The sequence below is a fragment of the Danio rerio genome, chromosome 1 (genome assembly GCF_049306965.1).
Source record: "Danio rerio strain Tuebingen ecotype United States chromosome 1, GRCz12tu, whole genome shotgun sequence".
Lineage (NCBI taxonomy): Eukaryota > Metazoa > Chordata > Actinopteri > Cypriniformes > Danionidae > Danio > Danio rerio.
Window position 1 is genome coordinate 10,426,127 of NC_133176.1, and position 24,025 is coordinate 10,450,151.

General features: G+C 35.3%; 1 protein-coding gene across 2 annotated transcripts in view; it reads left to right on the forward strand.

The window, feature by feature from the left end:
* The first annotated feature begins 1,624 nt into the window (after positions 1 to 1,624).
* The window catches only part of prkcba (protein kinase C, beta a), a 77,066-nt gene continuing 54,665 nt past the window's right edge, over positions 1,625 to 24,025 (forward strand). The window contains exons 1-2 of one of the 2 annotated variants that reach the window (XM_005170844.6): positions 1,625 to 1,933; positions 2,415 to 2,446. In XM_005170844.6, the coding sequence (XP_005170901.1) occupies positions 1,773 to 1,933; positions 2,415 to 2,446 (193 nt within the window). In that variant the 5' untranslated portion in view covers positions 1,625 to 1,772. 2 annotated transcript variants of the gene reach the window in all.

Here is a 24,025-nt window from a genome sequence, read left to right on the forward strand (position 1 = left end):
GATCAGATTTTTTAAATAAGCTGTGGATTTGTAAATCACATCAACATTTATACATTATGCAGGAGGTTTTTTTTATTTTTTATCCCAAACCACTTGTGTCTGCTTGTGCACTTCTCTCACTCTTTTTCAGCCCGCATTTATGTTAAAGATTATGGGTGGTCGAACTTCTCTCGCTTTTAACTCTTCGTCTTTGGAATGCATGACCTCTGGAGATTACAAATTCCCCAAAGTTGGCCTGTTTTAGGAAGTTTCTAAAAATATAACCCTTTGATGCATATTGGGCAAGATAATTGGGCATTATATATATATATATATATATATATATATATACTCAAAAATTATTCTCGTTTAAACTATATAATTAACATGAGCTGAAAAACACAATTCTTGAGATTTCATTGGGACAACTTAATTTTTTTTTTGTTCAATCCACATAAATTGTTAAAACTAAAAGTGTTAAGTTAACTTAATCAATCTGTGTTGGGACAAAATGATTGAATTGTGTTGAACCCTTTACAATTTATTTTATGTATATATAAAATATTGTTATTATTATGTTTTTGCATTCAGGGTTTGAGTTGTATTACCAGGGAGTCAAATCCATGACCTTGGACCATTGTAAGCACCATACTGTCTCCAAGCTACAGGTTTCCTATAGTTTCCAAAAACACTATTTAGGTATGCCGTTCATTGGATAACAATAGATGCAAACTGAAAAACTATGAAATGGTGAAGTTCAGCAAATCTATTTTCTTCATAGCACACTTGCAGTTGACCACACCACACAACAGCTTTGGCATGGGGCGGCATAGTGGCTCAGTGATTAGCACTGTCCTGACTGTCGCCTCACAGCAAGAAAGTTGCTGGTTCTAGTCCCGGCTGGGAAAGTTGGCATGTCATTGTGGAGTTTGCATTTCCTCCCTGTGTTCCCTCTGGGTGTATAAGTATATGGGTGTTTCCCAGTGCTGGGTTGCGGATGGAAGGGCATCCACTGCGTAAAACCATGCTGGAATAGTTGGATAATGATGATAAAAAACAATGATGATAAAAAAAAACATTAAAATACAGTATCAGAAAACGTCTGCAGGGAATTCTGGGAATTTTCGAAATAAACATGGCGAAATAATAATAAAAATGCATTGCTTAAACCATTAGTTTTACGGTAAAAATATAGTATTAGCCAGCATAATTTCAGTTTTAATATAGAATTTATAGCTTGATGATGAAATCTTTTAACCCTTTGATGCACTACGTGGGTCTAAAGTGACCCGTCTAAGTTTATTTTCCATATCTATTATATAGCTTGTGCATCAAAGGGTTAAAGAGCGTTTCTGACACTTTGTATTTATATTGAGAATGACACACAGATACAATTTCAATGCAGTTTTTTATGTTAGTATTTTCTCAAGAAACTCTGTAGCACGTTAAATGTTTGCAATGCGCCAAAATCAACACGTGTGCCGTGCATTTGGCGCCCGGTCAGAAATTATTTTTGTAGGCGTTTCTCAATAAGCAGACTTCACCAGCAAATGTTTGTGTCAACCGCAATATTCGGTGAGAAAGGTCTGAACGAAGGGGGCGTGGCTACAGCCTCCCTAAAGCACCGCTGCCCGCGCGCTCCGCCACAGCAGTCAGCTGGGGAGAGGCAGGCGTGTGCGCGCGCGCGTGCCCACCAACAGGGAAGCGAAGCGCAAGTCGAGCAGGACCCCGTACACTAGCGCAGTCTACAAGTCGAGGAGATTTCGACCCACTACATCCATTTCTCCCCTATCATGACCGAGTCATCGGATTCAGATGGCAAGGAGGGCGCGCGGGGATTCGCCAGGCAGGGCGCGCTGAGGCAGAAGAACGTGCACGAAGTGAAGGACCACAAGTTCATCGCGCGCTTCTTCAAGCAGCCGACCTTCTGCAGCCACTGCACCGACTTCATCTGGTGAGTATGCTGGAGGACGCAGAGCGTTGTGTGTAACGTTAGAGGGCTACGAAGGGCACAGGTGCCTCACTTGATGCTCGTGACATGAAAAACAGCAAAGCGTTTGAACGCACTCAGACATCCGCAGTGCTGTCAACACTGAACAAAGACGCCGAGTGCAGACGGAAAACACAAGCGGGGTCTAGCGCAGTGCTGCACCTCTTCAAGACACGTTTATATCAACGCGTGTTTGTGCATTTGGTACAACCACAGCGCATTTATTATGACTCTAATCTCCTGATAGCTAGGCTCGGTGTTAAGTGTCTTTCGGGAGAAATTCCCGCGCTATGATTAAGCCATCACTATCATCATCCTAGAGATGGATTTGGCGATTTTGCGGAATATGGCGCGCGCCTGCGCGTCTTGCTGCTGTGCGCAGAGGAATGCGTCCAGATTGAGTTTCAGTGCTGTAATCTCTTACACAGTCTCGTCTCTTTTGCAGGGGTTTCGGCAAACAAGGCTTCCAGTGTCAAGGTAAGACTCCCCCCTCCGTCTCCTGGAAAATGTGTCTGTACATTTTGGTAGTCACTGCCACTGTTCATTCATTCATTCATTCATTCATTCATTCATTCATTCATTCATTCATTTGTTTATTTATTTATTTAACTTGCATTACTGTTGTTTTTACCTTTTGAACGCAAGCAGTGCACGTGCCCTTTCAGTTCATTTGCGTGTATTTGAGGAAGAAACACAGAGAAGCTTTATGTGTTTTTCTAGTGCAGGGTTGAAGAAATTTCCAGTGACAGTTGTTTTAGTCTGGGAGGGGGGACGGGAGCTTTTGTCGCAACACTCTCATGACTGTACAAATTTGCCACCAACTCTTCACAGTCTCATTCTGTCCATTATCGTGCAGTCTGTTTGCGCCTCACTGATGTTAGGTTGAGGTGTGAACCTTCTTGCACACTTTTTTCTTTAACACAAATGTATCTTCCCATACAAATCCATCAGAAAGTTCCAAAATAATATTGAAAAAATGAACATTTTCTCACCATCAATGGTTACAATCGTTTCTTTCTTCTGTTGAACACTAAAAAAGATACTTTGAAGAATGTTATGTAAACAAGTAACCTTTGACTTTCATGGTAGGTAAAACAAATACTGTGTAAGTCAATGGTTACAGGTTTCCAGCATTTACCAAAATCTATTATTTTCTGTTCAGCAGAAGAAAAAAACTCAAAGTGGTTTGTGACAAGTGAAGGGTAAGTAAATCATGACAGAATGTTTAGTTTTGGGTGAACTATCCCTTTAATATTTCCTAGACTGCATGTGTAGCCTAAAGGCGCATGCACTAACATTTTAGCCGCCATTAAACTATTGCACAGTTGTTTCATTACACACAAGCAGCGCCAGACAAAACCATGTTTAACTAAACTGAACTTTTGCCTCTTTACTTGGTGTCAGCGAGCATAGCCCTTGGTGACAACTTCCCAGTGTGAACTATAGAGTGAGCATTCAGATATGAAATACAATATCCAAGCACTGTTGCTTTGAATGTCAAAGTCTGAACTACCATTATAATGTCATTTGGCAGCATTATTCCTCACACATCACCTCCTACCCAGTTCATTAGCAGGCTGTTAGAAACGCATTATCCACAAGTACTACATTACACTGAAATCCAAGCAAATGCATAGGAAACCACAGTTATCACACACTGTAAAACAATGAATGTCCCTTTCACTGAATTTAAAAAAAGCATGTAAATGACACAATCCTCAGCCAAACACCAGATATCTATCTACTATCTACTAAAGTGAAACCATGAACTATTATCAGATTTAATTGAGTTGATGAAATTTTCTGTTGCTGAAAAATTAGCTAACACCTTTGTATTTTCCAGTGTTGACTATTGTAATGCTTACATCCTAAAAAAGTCCTAAAAGCTACCCTAAATTAGTACAAAATTCAGCAGCTACAATTCTGACTAGGACCAATGCAGGAGAGCACATGACCCAACATGCCAACTCCACAGAAACGCCAACTGACCCAGCGAGGCTCGAACCAGCGACCTTCTTGCTGTGAGGCGACAGCACTACCTAATGCGTCACTGCATCACCTTAATTATTACATTTTGTTGCCATTCATCGTTGTATCTTTTACTGCTGCACATTTTATGCCTGCAAAGTGCCTTGATATGCTACTTTTAAAGGCGGCATATACATTTTTTTTTATTATTTTTACTATTATTATTATTATTAATATTAAGTTACCGTGCCCCTTTCAAAGACCTGTCAAGAAAAAAGGATACTTGAATATCCAAGGGTTGCATTGTTTACATTTCTCAAGTAAAACATTTGCAAATTTCCCAGTGCTGGGTTGCGGCTTGAAGGTCATCGACTGTGTAAAACATATGCTGGATAAGTTGGCGATTCATTCTGCTGTGACGACCCCTGATGAACAAACACAGCGGGCACAGGGCGTCAGATAGACGTTGCACCCCAACGTTGGACGTTGCATTTTGTTTGGTAATGAAAATCAGGATGACGTCAGAACCCAACACCTGTTCAATGTCCAACATCGGACTGACGTTGCATTTTGGTCACTTTCCAACATCAACCTAAAATCAAACAAATATCAAAATCTACTGATGTTACAGCTTGACGTTGTGTGGATGTTACTACTATGTTGTCTATCAGACATTAGATTTTAGTTACTATACCTGACGAGTAAATGTCAGTAGTTGACGTCAATATGACGTATGCTATGATGTTGGCTCAACGTTGGATTTTGGTCACTTTCTAACCTAAAATCAACCAAATATCAACGTCATTTGATGTTGTTTTTGAACGCCAAAATAACGTTGTCCTTAGACACTGGTGACGTAAAACTAACCTAATATTAACATCTTATGACCTTGTGTATCTGCTGGGAAGGGACTAAGCCGAAGGAAAATGAGTGAATAAATGAATGTGTAAGAGCCAATTATGCATAATTCATTTGTGATAATAGTTTAGTTAAAAAGGTTGATAAAAAACATGATAAAAATTTATATTTATATATAATAAGAATTCATTGTGATTATATTATCTAAAATGCATAATTTAGCAATTGATATAATTTAAAAACCTTTAATTTGGTATTTAATCTTCCGACAGTAATACGTCATGAGGTCATTAGTTCATACGTTTAAGGCAGATTGCAGTTATGGATGTTGGAAGCAACACAGTTTTTTGACCGAGCTGATCGAGTCTATTGTAACTTTGTATTTTTGTTTGCATTTCTTCAGTAAACCTTTTTTAAAATAAGATTTGGTCTTAATACTGGTTGTTGGAATTGAAGCTGCAAAAGGTGGCACATAAGGATTTGCACGAAAGGTGTGCCACTACAGAATGAATGAATTAATTAATGAAAGTAATGAATGAATGAATTAATGAATGAATGATTAATTAGCACATAATTAATTAACTATTTAATTCATTCATTCATTCATGAAAGTAATTAATTAATTAATTAATTAAAGTTTGCAAATTGTTGCAAATATAACATTTTAAAACCTGCTTCTAACAAGCAGATAAAGTTGAAAGCAAAAATATTAACCCCCCTGTGAAATTTGTCTTCCTTTTCAAATATTTGTGATGTTTAACAGATCAAGAAATTGTCACAGTATCTCCTTTAATATTTATACTTCTACAGAAAGTCTTATTTATTTTAGCTTGGAAAGGTTAAAAGATTAATAAAAAAAATTAAGGCCAATAATATTAGTCTCCTTAAGAAACAAGATTTTACTTAATAATTTTGACTTCAACTTTATTTCTTGAAGTGACCGTTACATACAACTAATAGACTCATACTGTCATCTGCGTGTTTTAGCACAATGAGTTCTGTACAAATGGCCTGCTTGGCTTGTCTGTGGAAATAACGCCTCGTTCCCATGTTTCATGCCTCCACATGGTCTCCAACAAATTCAGAATTCAGGGACTTGATTAGCATATTTTATAACACTTTTGAGAGGCTTCATTTCTGCATGGCTCTTTATCTTTGCAGTCTATATGTTGATGTTATTACTTGGGCAAAGTTGGTTCTTAATATTCGGATAGTGTCATTGCCTTCATCAGAGCCTGCCTACGTAATATCTTTGATCTGTTTTATGTCATCTCTTATGTACAGTATGCTGGCATTGCATCTGTTTGAAATGATAATGTTGAAAAGCTGCAGTCATTTAGAAGGACATATTTGCTCTGTTGATTTATTTATTGTGCTGTGTGAGGGCAAGCCAGGGCTGTTGCTGATGTGGCGATATGCTAACTAATAATGTTGATCATTTACTTTGTGGGCATGCACTCGGACAGACACACAGAAATGCGAGCATAAAAGAAACAGACCACACATGAAAACATTATTTACAGCATAATAATATCATTATGAGACCGCTATTCTGACCAATTGTCATTTTAGGGTGAAGATGCTCTCAGTAACAATTTTGAAGATTGACACAACATATAGCTATAAATTATGTTTTGGGTAAATCGTCATTTTTGTTTTATTCTGTAAACTACATATAACAAAGTATTAATTTCATCATTTTCCTTTGCATAGAGAAGCTAATGAAATGTACTGGGTTTTTAGACAGGTTTTTATTAATTTTACACAACACAGCACAGTACTCAGATTTGAATGTCAGACGACTTAACCTCCTAGGGCTTAGTGGCCACATATGTGGACAGCACATTTTATCTCTTAAGTGGCTATTTAAAATACTTTGAATGTTTTATATTTTGTTACAGACACACAGTGTCATCCTGCAACTGTTTTGCAGCATATGAAATGTCTCAAACAATATTTTTAACTGTTCAAAATGGGGGGGGGGAAATTAGTTTTGAACTCTCTGATAGTCAAAACATGTTTTCAAAAATGTTATATATGCATTAAAAAGCTGTCAGGAAAAAGTGTTTTATGTAAATGCAGACCACAAGTCCACATATATGGACATTATTTTTCTCTAAAAGTACATCATATCAAAAGATGATACTTAGATTTTTATTCTAATTAGGTTCCAATAAGCCCAAAAAGAGAAATAAAAAAAATGCATGTAAAAAAACACCTTGGGCCTTAAGAGGTTAAAGAAATCAGTTACTGGTGGAAAAAAAAAACAGATTTTTCAATCACAACAAGTGAAAAGATTTGCTTTTCTGACCAGTTGTCATTTTCTCAGGGGACAAATGGACTCATTGACGATATTTTAAAGTAAAAAAATGGGAAAATGTTATAAGACCTTAATATAAATAAAAACTAATTTTAACATTTTACTCATACTTAACACACACCTAATAAAACTAGTAAATCCAGAGAAATATGCACTTTAGCTGGGATCTTAACCTTTTTCGTATCTGTATGAGATATACAGTTATGTCCATAAATATCATACATCGACAAAATTCTAACATTTTGGGCTCTATACACCAACACCATGGATTTGAAATTAAACAAACAAAATGGGCGTTAACTTCAATTTGAGGGTACTCTGGACCTTCTGGACATTTTATCTGCTCATTGTAATCAGGATAATGAGGGAATAACTCACACCTGGCTATGGAACAGCTTAGGAACAGCAATTATCTAATTAATTTTGGACCCTTAACAAGTGGGAGGCACATATGCAAACTGTTGTAAAGCTGCGATCACACTGTACTTTTCTCACCATAGGCTTGCATAAATATGCACGCCAATGCGTCAGACCAGCAACGCAAGCTCGTGCGACAAGTTTCACAGTTCGCTGTGTTGCAAAGTTCAAGCTTGGTGAACTCTGACCTGCGAAATCGCATCACTTGACTGCATGAGACTAATCGAGGATCAAAACATGACCTCTCTGGACAGAAATTTAAAAAATGGACCAAACGCTTGCTTTTTTAAATTTCTAATCATTTTGTTTAAAGCGCCATACCACAGAATTTCGCATGCTCAAACTCTAATGTTTCCACGGCATAATTCCTACAGCGTTCACCTAATTTGGATGTAAATACCCTCAAATTAAAGCTGACAGTGTGCAGTTAAAGCACATCTGGTTCGTTTTAAATCCATTGTGTTGGTGTATAGAGCCAAAACTGTTAGAATTGTGTTGATGTCTCAATGTTTATGAACTTACTGTACATTATTATCAGTATGAGATATAAGATATACTATTAAAATTAGCAACAACAAAAAAATTATGTTTACACAGGAAAATAGACAGAAACAATTCTGTCATGTGTGTCCATTCATAATGCTCATAATTTTAGTTTTATTGCTTGTAATTTAGTTTTAACAACTAAAATTAAATTTACATAAGCCTAACATTAGGGTCACATCTCATCTCTCATACATAATAATAATTCTATTTATTTTCATGCACACATTTTGAAGAATAGGGGACAAATAAGTGTATAGAGGAGCTCTGTGTGTCCCTGACCTGCTTCAGGTAACAAAGGAATGCATCTGATACTGGCACAACAGCTATTTTTACCATGTCATTTTACTGGCAAATTCTTGCGGTCCTAGACTGAAGTGACGAGAGTGAGGTGATGACAGAAACCGTGCAAACAACAGACTGAAGTGAAAGTTCAAGCAAGTGAAACATGTTTAAAGATGAGCAAACACTTGTATTGTTGACTGTTTTTCCACAGTGCTTTTACTGTAAAATGGGGGCAATATTAATCAATAATGTATTATAATGATTACAAAACTTAGATGTTTTAATCCTACAGTACATGTACATCTGTTAACCTAAGCAGGAAGGATTGTATTAAATTACACAGGCCTTTAATAGATATGCAAAAATGTTAGATATTTATGCATTCCAATCTGATTATGTTTATTTACTTCCCCATAAGTAAATGTTTAATTTTAATTAAATATGGATGCTATGCTGAGACACTGAAATCTGTTTGAATTGTTTCCCCCAAAATATACAGTTGAAGAATTATTAGCCCTCCTAAATTATTAGAATAATACTTTTTCAACACATTTCTAAACATAATAGTTTTAATAACTAGTTGCTAATAACTGATTTCTTTTATCTTTGCCATGATGATAGCACATCATATTTTACTAAATATTTTTCAAGATACTAGTATTCAGCTTAAAGTGAAATTTAAAGGCTTAATTAAGTTAATTAGGCAAATTAGGGCAATTAGGCAAGTCATTGTATGTTGATGATTTGTCCAGTCTTAATAATGACCTTAAAAAAATTTAAATTTTGTCTGAAATAAAACAAAGAAAACTTTTATGGAGTCTATCTAGGGCCATATATACTTGCAAAATAAAAGAAAGTTTTGCAAACAAAAAACAAAGTTTCGAGCAATAATAAATAAATAAATGCAAATCTCCATAAATCGCAAAGTGAAAATAAATTTTTGAGAAAAAATAAATACATTTTGCTAACAAGTAAAGAATTGGGAAGAGAAAATTAAGTTTTGAGAAATAAAAATAAAAATTGCCAACAAAAAAGAACTGCAAAGAAAAATTAACCAGTAAAAAAAAAAAACTAAAATATTTGAAAAAAAAAAAAACTATATATATATGCAAAATATTTTTAATAGCATTGCCTTAGTTTGATTTGCTTTTTAGGCAACCGTGAGTTTGGGATTCTGTTTTCACTTTGCACTTCACGTTACTGACAAGGGCGAGGATTCAAGAGAACTTGAGGGGTTACAGCTCCTTGTCAAATCAGGGCCACAAAGTGAAACAAGCAGAAACGTGAAGTGCAAAGTAAAAACAGCATCACAAACTCACGGTTGACTTAAAAGATAATCCAAATGAGCAATGCAATGTAGTTTTTTTTTTTTGTTTTTTTTTTTGAACTGCTTGATTTTTATTTGCAGTTTTTTGTTTTTTTGCAAATTTCGTCTTTATTTCCCAAAACTTAATTTTACGTTTGCAGTTCTTTATTTTTGTTAGCAAAATAAATTTTTATTTTAAATTTTAAATTTTTGTTTTTTTGGAGATTTGCATTTTTTTTTTTTCAAAAGTTTTCTTTTATTTTTAAATTTATTTTGTTAAGTATATATGGCCCTAGATTGACTCCAGAGACTTTCTCCAGAAGAAAAAATATTATAGGAAATACTGTGATATTAATTCCTTGCTCTGTTAAACATCTGCTATCTAACAATATTAGATTAAGAAAAAAATAATAAAATCACAGGACGCTTAAACATTTTGATGTCAACTCCATCTTTATATCTTTATCTCATTCTTGATGTAAACTGGCCCTGTGGGTTTGTTAAAATACCTTAATGCCTGTCCCTACAATCACTACTAATAAAATAATTTACTGTGTACACAAACTGCAAAACAAATGAAATAAATACACACATTGATTAGAGAATCTCTTAAATCCCACAGCTTCATGCATCTTAATTAGAGTCAAGCTCTTTATTAATTATATATTTTGTTCAATTATTGCCCTCTAGCCATTACAAATGTGTGATTACAGAAGCTCCATGCAGTCAGTAAATGACTGGGTTCTGTAAAAGTCTGCCATCAGTTCCTCTGGCTCTTTAAAACTGTCCAAGTGTCAATGCAGTTACTATCATAACATCAGTCAACATCGTGCCCAATTTCCCATTAGTGGGGAAGTGGCGAACATTTATTTATCTTAGTGTAAACTAAACGCTACTGTTTACTTCACAGTCATTGTTGCTTAAGTGGCAATCATTTTACATCTGACGAACTTCATTAGACACTCGAGTAAACAACACTAACTCAAGAAGGGATGTGAGGCATAGCTAGAAACCATACATAAGTTACAGCTCACTGACTGTATCCGCATTTTAAATATAAAACCTAAACAAACACCTTTGCAACCCATTTACACAACAAAACAAAAATGTTTCACTTAAGCACAAAACTATAAATATGAATGTTCTCTTAATATATTTCCCATAGCTGTATGCACAGACTCTCAAATGTTTTCATGAAAACCCATCAATAGAACAGAAAAATACACTGTAAAACCCAATAAGTTAAGGTCATTCAAACCATTTGAGGAAACGATTGCAACAAACCATTTAAGTTCACAAGCTAATCCAAATGAGTTCTGTGAACTCAATCCATTTGAGTAACTGGAGCAATTTGAGTACAGTAAAACCCAATAAATAAAGAGAACTCAAACCAACTGAGTACTGTAAAACACAATAAGTAAAGGCAACTCAAACCATTTGAGGAAACCCATTGCTACAAACAATTTGAGTTAAACTAATCTATACGAGTGCTGTGAACTCACTCCATTTAAGTTGAAGTAATGAGGTATTTAATTAACTCATAACCTTCAACACTGAGTTCAAAACTCTTTTCAAATGAATAGAACTAACTTTCAGTTGTTGAGTTAACTACACACATTTCATTTAAAAAGTTAAGTGTTGGGTTTTACAGTGTAACGTAACGGAAATCTTCCCACCGTTAAACAGAATTTGGGGGGAAATATTTTTGGGGGGCTAATAACTAAACTAAGAATAGACGTCTTTTTATGTTAAGTGTGTGTTTTTCAAAGGATTTTTTTTATTCTGAACGGTTGTAAACGTTTAAAAAATTTCTGCTAGTGATGAAATTGTTTCTTTACATATGTGGACTCCTTTATATTAACTATGTTTTACATTTTTTTTTATACCTATAGTGTCATTGACATTATTATTATATATTAAACAGAGCATCAGGAAAGTATTCATAGCGCTTCACTTTTTCCAAATATTTTATGCTACACAGCCTTATTATAAAATTATTTAAATTCATTTATTTCCTCAAAATTCTACACACAATACCCCATAATGACAATGTGAAAAAAGATTTTAAAAATTGTTTTTCCAAAAAGAATTTCAAAATTGTTGCAAATTTATTTTAATTAGCTGAGAAATCACATGTACAGCAGTATGGAAAGCCTTTGCCGTGAAGCTCTAAATTAAGCTCTGGTACATTCTGTTTCCACTGATCATTCTTGAGATGTTTGTCTGTAGACCTCTGAGATAGGATTGTCTCGAGGCACAAGGCTGGGGAAGGTTACAGAAAAAATTACGCTGCTCTGAAAGTTCCAACGAGCACAATAAGAGAACCAGGCAACGCTCATCACCAGGCTAATATCATCCCTACAGTAAAGCATGGTGGTGGCAGCATCATGCTGTGGGGATGTTTTTCAGCAGCAGGACCTGAAAGACTAGTCAGGATAGAGGGAAAGATGAATGCAGCAATGTACAGAGACATCCTGAATGAAAACCTGCTTCAGAGTGCTCTTGACCTCAGACTGGGGCGACGGTTCATCTTCCAGCAGGGCAATGACCCAAAGCACACCGCCAGAATATCAATGGCTTCACAACAACTCTGTGAATGTCCCTGAGTGGCTCAGCCAGAGCCCAGACCTAAATCCTATTGAACATCTCTGGAGAGATCTGAAAATCCAACCTGATAGAGCTTAAGAGATACCTGCCAAAGGTGCATCAACAAAGTATTGAGCAAAGGCTGTGAATACTTGTGTACATGTCATTTTCTTTTTCAGTTTTTTTTAATTTTTTTTTTTATAAATTTGCAACAATTTTAAAAACTCTTTTTTCACATTCTCATTATGGGGTATTGTGTGTAGAATTAAATTATTAAGGAAATAAATGAATTTAATCCATTTTGGAATAAGGCTATAACAAAAAATGTGGAAAAAGTGAAGCACTATGAACACTTGCCGCAAGCATTAACTATTGCTCTTAAAGAAATAAGCACTAGCGCTAAATTTCAAGACATTTTAAAGCCTATTTTAAAAGGGTCTTGTTATGCTTCTTACACTTTCAGCTTCCTTTATTGCTTAATGTTGCTGATAAAGAGCATGATAAAGATCTGCCAAGTGATGAAGCACAAATGAACTCCAAAGGGTGTTATTCTCTAGAATAATAAAAAAAACTTTTAGGACTCCCTCAAATGCCTCTGGTCCCAAGATTTCTTTCCAGGCATGAACAATCACAATATTCTGAACTCATCACAATATCCATGGAACTGTCATTTTTATAATGTATTGTTTTCATCCATTAAAGATGCTGTTTTAAAGTTCTAATATGCAATTTCTTCACCAGCGGTTTACATTCACACACATAATCAGCATTGACAAATGATCAAATTTGGGACGTTTTGAGCACTTTTGACAGATGACATGAAAGACAATTTAACCTACTTATCATATGTTGTCTAATAGTCGGGCTGCATGGTGGGGCAGTGGGTAGCACGTTCGCCTCACAGCAAAAAGGTCGCTGGTTCAAGTCTCGACTGGTTCAGTTGGCGTTTCTGTGTGGAATTTGCATGTTCTCCCTGTGTTTGCGTGGGTTTCCTCCGGGTGCTGCGGTTTCCCCAACAAGTCCAAAAACATGTGGTACAGGTGAATTCTGTACTAAATTGTCTATAGTGTATGGATGTTTCCCAGTTATGGGTTGCAGCTAGAATGGCATGCGCTGCGTAAAACATATGCTGGATAAGTTGGCGGTTCATTCCACTGTGGTGACCCCAGATATATAAAGGGACTAAGCCGAAAAGAAAATGAATAAATGAATGAACAATAGTCAGGTTTCCATATGCCAGGCTTTGTTTATGTTTAGAAAACTAATCATCAAGATTTTAATCTGATTTAAACGCATTCAGATGTTTTGTGTCAAGTTGTTGGAATTACTGAGGCACATGCTGTAACGGAATTAAATAAGGTTGCATTTAAAGTGACACAAAAACAACACGTTTTAGCTTCTACTCAAAGTTATTTGCAGCGTGTACAAAGGGAGATAATAGGAAGCACAGTTGTGACCACCAAACCAGGCTTATGTTGCATAAGTTTATTTTTCAGTAACACTTTACAATAAGATTGTATTAGTTAATGTTAGTTATAATGCATTTACAATTAGTGAACAATACATTTCATACAGTATAATAGTTAATGAAAATACAGTTGTTAAATCTTATTGTTGAAACCTTATTGTAAAGACTGACCATTTTTTCATTTATGTCAGAAATCATTAGGATAGTATTTAAAGGTCAGGTTTAATGAAGATATTTTGCACACGTATTACTGTAAATGTATGAAAGCAAAATTTTTGATTAGTAATGTGCCTTAAGCACCTCATCTTAGACAAATTTTAAGTAGATTTTTCTCAGTATTTAGAATTTTTTTTTCTAACCTCAGATTCCAGATTTTCAAATAGTTGTGCATTAAACAAATATGTCCCATTCTAACACAGTACATGTCAATTAATAGTGTATTTATTCAGCTTTCAGATGATATATAAATCATAATTAAAAAATATTGACTGGTTTTGAGGTCCCGCGTCTCAGTTAGGTAGTTTTAGGATAATGTTAGATTGTCACTTTTGCTCAGTGCGAAATATGAGTTATAAAGGAAATCCAATGCCTAAAAGATTGACCTGTACTGTACCACTAGTAGATTTGAAAAAAACTAACCGGTTATGTAATTATTGAATATTTTACACCCAACAAACTTTCCTAGAACACACAGACCCTGTTTGAATCACTGGAGCTGTCAATGGCCGTTTTATTCAGTCTCCAGCAACTGTTTGAGTTCACCGAGTTATGGGCTCCTGCAGATTCTCCCATTGTAGTCAATGAAGCCATCTGTACTGCAGTAAATTTGTTTACTTACCCTGCATCTACTCTAAGCTGATTTTTGTCACCATTTCAAATATAATCCTCTTTTTTGCTCTGGAATTAAAGTTTCTGAGTGTCAGGTAATGTTTCTTTAGCCCTTGTTTTCATGCACCACTGAATCCCCTTTATTGATTAATTGTGTGAATCTACCCACGTTTAATGTGATCTAGGGATGTCATCCAGCCTATTCATTTTCAGATCTTATTCTTTTGTCAGAATGACACATAACAAATAAAGAAGTAAGTACACTGTAAACATTAAGCTGAATCAAATTAACCTTATGAGTTCATTGAACTGATATTATGTTAAACTGACTTGAAACAGCTTGCGTAACTTATAAAATTTAAGTTAAACAATAATTAACTTAATTTAATAAGTTACAATGAACTATAAACATGTGTTGTTGGGACTAATTGATCATATTTTGTTACAGTAAAGGAAACATTAGTCTTTTAAACTTTGACTGTTGATTAATCTCTATGATAAACCTCTTATAAAGAATTGTATGGTTAAATAAATGTTTAAATTAGATTTATTTAGAACATTCTATATAACAAACATACAGTATATGTGATGATATGCATATTGAAATGCTTAAGCTACCTACAATTGTGGTAATGACATTTGGTCATTTTTCTTTAGTCTGAACAAAAGATCTGCAGGAAAACACATGATCACTCAAAAGTGTGTTGTTGTTAATATCAATAAACACTGTTTCTGAAATACCTCAAATGCTTTGACTGCAATCCAAAGTTTTCTTGTGGGAACAAACATGTCACAATAATAATTCCCCATCCCACCCAAGAGGACATAAGGCCTAATTGAATTAGGGTGTTGTCTTCTACAGACACCGTTTCACTGATATTTTGTTACCCAGCTGTTTACGTTCACATACAGTACAGACATTATGCAAACTTGGGTTTTTTATGTGCTTTTAATATTTGATGCTAAACTAGTTTGATAGCAAACACTAAGAAAACCTTCTCAGCAGGCACACAACATCATAAGGAGTTGATATTAGGTTAGATTTAGGCCATGATGTCAGGTGACGAAAATTCAATGTCTGACCAGTCTAAGGATAATGTTATTTTGACGTCCAATAACGTTGATATTTGGTTGATTTTAGGTTGTGTTGAAAGTGACCAAAATCCAACGTTACAATGATGTCAACTACTGACATTTATTCATTAGGTATGGAAACCAAAATCCGACATCTGATAAACGTCATAGTGGTAACATCCACACAGCTTCAAGCTGTATGATAATTAGACGTTGATATTTGGTTGATTTTAGGTTGTGTTGGAAAGTGACGAAAATCCAACGTCATATTGATGTCAAATACTGACATTTATTCATTAGGTATGGAAACCAAAATTCAACATCTGATAGACGTCATATTGGTAACATCCACACATCGTTAAGCTTAACATCATCATTAGATGTTGATATTTGGTTGATTTTAGGTTGAACGTTGGACATTGTTGTTAGCCTGACATCAACTGATTCTGACATCAACCTGATTTTCTTTTCAAAACAAAATGCAACGTCCCCATGACATTATCATGTTGACCTCCTGTGCCTGCTGGGTTAAATCCAAAGTCTTTAAAACATATGCAGACATATTGTTTATTGTTGTTGTAGAAGTAACCGAAGGTTAAAGTTGTAAAGGCTACACCCTCTTCTCGAAAAGGGGACGGAAAGCAGCAGCTCATTTGCATTTAAGCAAAGAAAGACCGTTTGTTTTTGCTTCCAGCTAAAAAAAGGTAATTTACAACTTTGTGTAATTAAAGATATTTTAAGTATTTTAGGCGTAACAATGGCTCAGGGGTCGCCTCACAGCAAGAAGGTCCCTGGTTTGAGTCCCGGCTGGGCCAGTTGGCATTTCTGTGTGGAGTTTGCATGTTCTTCTCGTGTTCATGTCCAAAGACATGCGCTATAGGTCAATTGAATAAACTTAATTGGCCGTAGTGTATGAGTGTGTGTGTGTTAATGTGAGAGTGTATGGGTGTTTCCTAGTACTGGGTTGCAGCTGGAAGGACATCTGCTGTATAAAACATATGCTGAAATAGTTGTCAGTTCATCCCGCTGTGGTGACCCCTGATAAATAAAGAACTAAGCTGAAGGAGAATGAATAAATGAAGTATTTGGAGCTGAAATTGCAGACACATTCTGGGGCTACCTGAGACTTGCAGTACATGATGTGATTAAAAATCATAATGCAAATTTTATTTCAGGAAGCTTAGTAATTCGTTGTTAAGATTGGATAAATGCTGTGCGTAATGCAAATTGTAGGCCAGGCTTTTCTCTATTACTGCTGTGAAGTATTGTAGTGTATGAGAAACTGAGATACTCTGAACCTGTGAACGCTGTGCAGGTTCTGGCTTGTATGGTATCTGCAAGTAAACATGTCAAATAAATCAAGAATGAATAGTGATACTTATGATAACACGAATGCGGGGGTGTGAGCTGGCTAAGCTGTGTTGCTTAAGTTGGCTACTGTCAAGAACAAAGTTTGAGTATTTGCCAAAATTATACTGCACAATACCTGTAATGAACTAAATTGGCCATAGTCTATGAGTGTGTGAATGTGGGTTGCGGCTAAAAGGGCATGCGCTGCGTAAAACATATGCCTGAATAGTTGTCGGTTCATTCCGCTGTGGTGACCCTTAGTGTTCCGGCACGGAAAGCACATTTTCAAACCAGAATATCCAACAGAATCTCACGGCAATTCGTAACTTTTTGATTTGGTGGCTAATTCGTATGAATTCGTACGATCTAATTCGTACAATTTAGTACGATTTGCTCATCCCCCAATGACGATTGGGTTTAGGGGTGGGGCTAGGTGCCACGCCTCCTTTTTAAAATCGTACGAATTAGCCACTAAACTGGCAAAACGAAAAATACTAACATTTTCTCGTGAGATCAGGCTAAAATATCTGATTTCAGCATTGTTTTTTAGGTGAACAAAAATGTTCACTTGGCATTTTTCTGAAATATCTGTAAAAATATTATGGTATTTTTATGCTTTAGAAGAAATATAAGCTTAAATCCAGCACCTAATGTGAAAATAGAGCACATCTGCTGTCAATCCTTCACTTATAATAGACAAAACTTGCAACATTATTATTATTTGTGCAAATCTGTTGTTGGTTTCACCATCTGTAGAATGTGCACTAGTGCCAGTGCCCTCAAATGTTAGCCTGGAGCCCTGTTATTGCACAATTAGCTGTGGATTATCCATTACACGCATGTTTCTATGAAACTTCAATGCAGTTCATACACATTTCTTAGCATGCAAGCACTCTTTGCTCAGTGTTGTGCAGTTTTCTAGCCCGCATCACCCTCTGACACATCTTACACCGCTGGTCTCTTCTACATGTTCATCATTGTGTCAAGAGTTAAACCGAGACCGACTATAAAACTTGACATTTAGCAGAGAGAACAGATCCACCTTCTTTAACCCTTAGGTGTTGTTGCCAGGCAACAGCCGACAGATTAGAGGGAATGTCCTGGAATGTTTCTCTGGAAAAGGGGAAGGGTGTGTGCCGAAAAACACTGTAAAGGGAGATTCTTCAGCTTCAGTCTGGCCGCTGTAACTCGACCGTCACTGCTTCTCCTTTATTCAATGAAGCTTGCGTTCCTGCGGTCGGAATGTGTGTGTTCGTGTGTGTTTGAGAGAGATGAGATCGATTTACCGTGTGTGCGTCGGCATGGTTCCTCCCTCACCTCTTCCCCTGTATTTATGTTTACCTGGTTCGTCGAGTTCAGCAAGATATTCAGAAGCACAAAGAGTAGAGAGAGAAGAAAAAAAGAGTGTTTGTAGTAAAATCACAGATCGCAACAGTTGCAATCAAGTTATCAGCCAAAAAAATATTGGTCAAACAATACATATTTAAACGTCTGGTTAATAATGAATGCTTGATTGCAGTGATTAAAGTCTGAATGGCCTGTGGGGTTGTTTGTTTGAGTGTGTGTATCTGATTGTCATTTCCGAACGGCTGTCGAGTTGAGACAGGTTTTTTTTTTTGGAAGTTAATTTCACATTGGGTGACACGGTGGCTTGGTGGATGGTACTGTGGCCTCACAGCGAGAAGGTCGCTGGTTTGAGTCTCAGCTTTGTCAGTTGGCATTTCTGTGCAGAGTTTGCATGTTCTCCCCTTCTTCATGTGGGTTTTCTCCGGGTGCTCTGGTTTCCCTTACAGTCCAAAGACATGCGCTGCAGGTGAATTGAATTGGCTACATTGGCCGTAGTGTATATGTGTGAATGAGTGGATGTTTCCCAGTGTTGGGTTGCAGCTGGAAGGGTATCTGCTGTGTAAAACATGCTGGATAAGTTGGCGGTTCATTCCTAAGGCGAAGGAAAATGAATGAATGAGCTTCACAGTTCACAAGATGTGTTTCTTTTGTACAGTACTGTTGGTATAGACAAATGTTAGTAATTTGTTTGTATTTAATGGGTGAATTTCACATATATTTTTTTCCCAGCATCAGCTAAAATGCTTTAGAGATTTTTAAAAATGATTATTTCCTGCTTTTTCATCTAACTTTAAGGTGAAAGGCGAACAAACGTCATCATGAAGTAAATTATTTTGCCTCTTTAAAGATCCCTAATCTGACCTTTAGTTTTCTTACAAAGACTTCTCACTAGTTTTCTCGGAAGAAAAAACTTAAGAGCTAGAGTTCTTATCCCTCTTATGTAGCCACACTGTAAGAAATATCTGTAATATAGCAGTTTCTTTTTATATTTTTCCTGTTTATTTAGGCTTTTAAATTATATTTTGGGGGCTTGATCTTTTTTTCCAACAACTTTTAACCTCGGAAAGTTCGAAAAAGTTACTTTTATTAACATTTTTAATAGTTTAAAGTGATATATTGGCTGGGTTGGTATTGTATATTACGGTACAAAAACCTTTTAATTAACTGCCAGTGAATTTTCTGTTATTTTATAGACTTATTCATTCATTGTCTTGTCGGCTTAGTCCCTTTATTAATCCCAGGTCACCACAGTGGAATGAACCGGCAACTTATCCAGCACGTTTTTACGCAGCGGAGGCCCTTCCAGCTGGGAAACATCCACACACTCATTCATACACACACTCATACACTACAGACAATATAGCCTACCCAATTCACCTGTACTGCATGTCTTTGGACTATGGGGGAAACCAGAGCACCCGGAGGAAACCCACGCGAACGCAGGGAGAACATGCAAACTCCACACAGAAACGCCAACTGAACCACCCGAGCTGAGGTTCGAACCAGTGACCCAGTGACCTTCTTGCTGTGAGGCGACAGCACTACATACTGCGCCACTGCATCGCCTCTTTATAGACTTATTATATCTCTGTATGTTATTTCTTAAACAGTATATTATTGCAAATTACTAAAATGTCAATAAAAGTCACTATGTTAAACTATAGAGTTGACTTTTCAACATCAAAATTTGACAGAGCAAAACTTGCTCTATCATATATTTTTTAATTTTCCTTAATACATTTTTTTTTTTTTATGATAATTTTTTTTCTCTCAGAAGACATGTTTCTTTTATTTTAGGGGATGGTACTACTATGTATGGTCTGTACTACTATGTATGGTCTATGTAAACACCAATAAAAATAAATAAAGTCGACAGAGCAGGGATCAAGCTTCAAAATTCGTAAAGAAATGTAAAACACTTGTGAATCACAAAATACGGAAACTGTTCATCCGCCCACAAACAACATTTAATTTATTTAATCTTTATTTAACAGTGTATTAGATGTTACACAAGTATATTTGGTCCTCGTACACTGTCAGATTTGATTATTTTGATTTAACCTTAGTATACATAAAGCAAATGACCATTGTTGATGTTGTTTTTTTAAATGACAACAGTAAAATCAGAAAAGTATTATCATTTTTACCCTTCAAACTATAGAAAGTTTTTTTGAACATAGGCTCATTCTGAAAGCGTAGCACTATATACATTTCTGGAGATCGAGAATTATGTAGCCATAAGTACGTCTGGCTGCATTTCATCTTTAAAATTATTGCTACAGGGCAGTATGACTCCTTTTTGCCCTTACCAGGAGGAGGGTGGGTCAGTCGATCAGTCAGTCAGTCGATCAGTCAGTTTATCAGTCAGTCAGTCGACAGCGACCTCTGGTGAATTTACGTGAGAACAGCAGGCGCGAATGGCACTGCCGAGAGGATTTTGAGATTTCAAAAATCGTACACAGCAGCCTCTCGTGGAACAAAAACTGCAAAAAACGTACCTCCTGGGTCGTGTTCAGCGCTCTCCAGAAATGTATATACAGTAACTGTACATTTTCAGAATAAGCCTGGGTTGGTTTATTCTGGTATTGATGTTAAATGCAAGTTTACATGGAGTTAATGTGGATCTTTTCCATACTGTTGGACAGATTATAAAACAAACAGATTACATAAACATCATAATTCTTTAGCCTGATTTTTATGCCATCCAAAGCTTTTAGGCATTTTTTTGTATATTTTGTGCAGAGATGGTATCTAGTAAATCATTATTCACTGATTGCTGGTGACCGTATCATATATTTAGATAGGTCAATGCATACTTTCTATATTGATTCCCAGTGATAGAATTCAATTTATTTTTGTTTTCTGGATTTACAAAAAACCTGTTTGTTTAATTCTCTCTTACTTATTTCATGTTGACCTACAGTAGTTTTACCTAATGCTAATTTAACATTTCATGCATAGTTTAAGGTGGGAATGTCACAGTTTTAGGTACTGGTTCTCTCTTTACACAAAGTACACACATTTTGTATGGCCCCCAAACACCAAGGGGCTTTTAGCTCAGTACTAACTAGCTGTGCTTATTCATAGTTAGTAAGGTTGTAGTTGGATTTAGTTATTGTGTATGATTATGAGTGCAGTATAAGATCATATCTTGAGTACTAATAAACAGTTAATATTCGATTCAATTAATCTTTATTTCTATTGCGCTTGTACAATGTCAAAGCAGTAGTAGTAGTGTAAAAGCAGCTTAACGTAGAAGATTCTTGTTAATTAAAACTGGGTCAGTTCAGTTTTCAGAGTTCAGTTTTGTTCAGTTTAATGTGGTTTAATTTTCACTTCTGAAAGTCCAAACACTGAAGGGTAAATCCATCAATGCGCAGAAACAAACTTTTCCAATTTACGAAAGTGAAGGAAAAACCTTGAGCGTAACCAGGCTTCGTTGGGCATGATCATTTCTCATTAGGCCAAACTTGCAGAGCTGCAGTCTAGGCGCTGGAGACGGGAGATCTTAATAATATCATAATAACAGGCAGATAATAGGCCAGCATATAATATTGGGAATTGTTATTTAAACTAAATGTTACTGATAGTTTACATTGTGTTGAAGTTTTGGGAAATGGAAAGTTTCTTCAAATGTTAATGTTTTTTATGGATCCATCATAAACTATAAAGAACCTCTATTTTTATGAGTATACAGTGATACCAAAAACTATTTAAACACTTCAGCTGTACTTTAACAGATCTGAATGAGATTGTATTAGTTTATGAAATAACTTACCATGTGGCCTTTGTCAACCACAGCTTTACTAAGAACTGACAGAGCCTGTTATGCCAACATTTCACAACCAGAAATTGCTCAAATGCACTCTTAAAAAAACAAAGGCTGTTTATAATGATTCAGTGAAGAACCTTCAGTATGTACTGTTTGAAGAAAATAGTTTAGTGTTTTTTTGCTGATAGGAACAATTGGCGAGGAGCAGCGTGGCGCGCCTTCTCCGGCGTGGGCGTCGAGGAGAGTTGAAATCAAGTCAACTTTATGGTAATGAGCTATGACGCGGTTCAGCGGCAAGCAATCAGAATGAAGACGTCCACCGCTTGATAGGAGTTCAGAGAACACAGACCTGTGAACTTTGGTTCCGACCACAGTTGTTCTTAATGTTTCATGCATTGAATAAGCTACTGGCGAGTTACTGATGTGCATTAATGTTATATATATATATATATATATATATATATATATATATATATATATATATATATATATATATATATATATATATATATATATATATATATATATATATTATTATATATATATATATATATATATATATATATATATATATATATATTTATATTTATATATATATATATATTTATATATATATATATATATATATATATATATATATATTTATATATATATATATATATATATATATATATATATATATATATATATATATATATATATATTTATATATATATATTTATATATATATATATATATATATATTTATATATATATATATATATATATATATATTTATATATATATATTTATATATATATATATATATATATATATATATATATATATATAAATATATATATATATATATATATATATATATATATATATATATATATATATATATATATATATATATATATATATATATATATATATATATATATATTTATCTTAAAAAAATGGGAATCTCACGCGACGTGACAGTACAAAACAGTATAACGTTAGCTGCTTCAGGATATTTCAGACATATGGACACATATTGGATAAATAGAAGAAAGCCACACCACACGCAACCTGATCTTCCATTGTTATATGAATGTGATAAGAAGTGCGCAACATTTTCACGCTAGAAACATGTTTTATGCAGGAATGTAACTGATATGCTGCAACGGCTCCTTTAAATATGAGATCAATGTAGCGAATTTTGACGCTCTCGCTGTCGAAGCTGAAGGCAGACAGCGTTGTCGCCAGGGCTGCCAGAGTGACCTTAGACACTCGCCGCTTTCGGTGTAAACGTACGGTTACTGGTTCTTTATGTGATACTGTAACTCTCAGACTAGTAAACATCAATAAAACAAAGTTAAACTAAAAATCCCTTATCCAAAGGGCACTCACATATTGGCTGCCTCCAAAATCGCCTATTACTCTAGCAGGTACTACATTTGAATTTGAATTTACTACACGACCGTTAACAAAGTACATAGTATAAGTGTGGTTAGTATTAATGAAACTCAGACATACTACATGTATCATTATCATGTGATTAACCCTAAATTGCTTCACTCCCATTCATAAATTATTCCACATGGCATTATGGTATAGCGTAGCATGCATCAGTTGCGCACTTCAGAATCTTGCAGGAAGAAGTTCGTCATCCGGGTACTTCTCGTCTACTGTTTTTCCAATACTATGAATTTGGACATGTTACTCCGCTCGCATACTGTTTTTAATTCATTATATAATAGGGCTGAACAATGTGTCGTATTGGTATTGTATTTTGTGTACTCTCAATAGCAGTGTTTGTGCAGTAAGTAGCTTAAGTAAACTAAACTTTTAAACTATTCTTAAAATTTGGCTTAAACAAAATCAAACATGCAACCACTGATTTGATTTCATTTTATTGACAAATGATGTATTTATTGTACTGTAAGTGTATATTGTATTGGTTATTA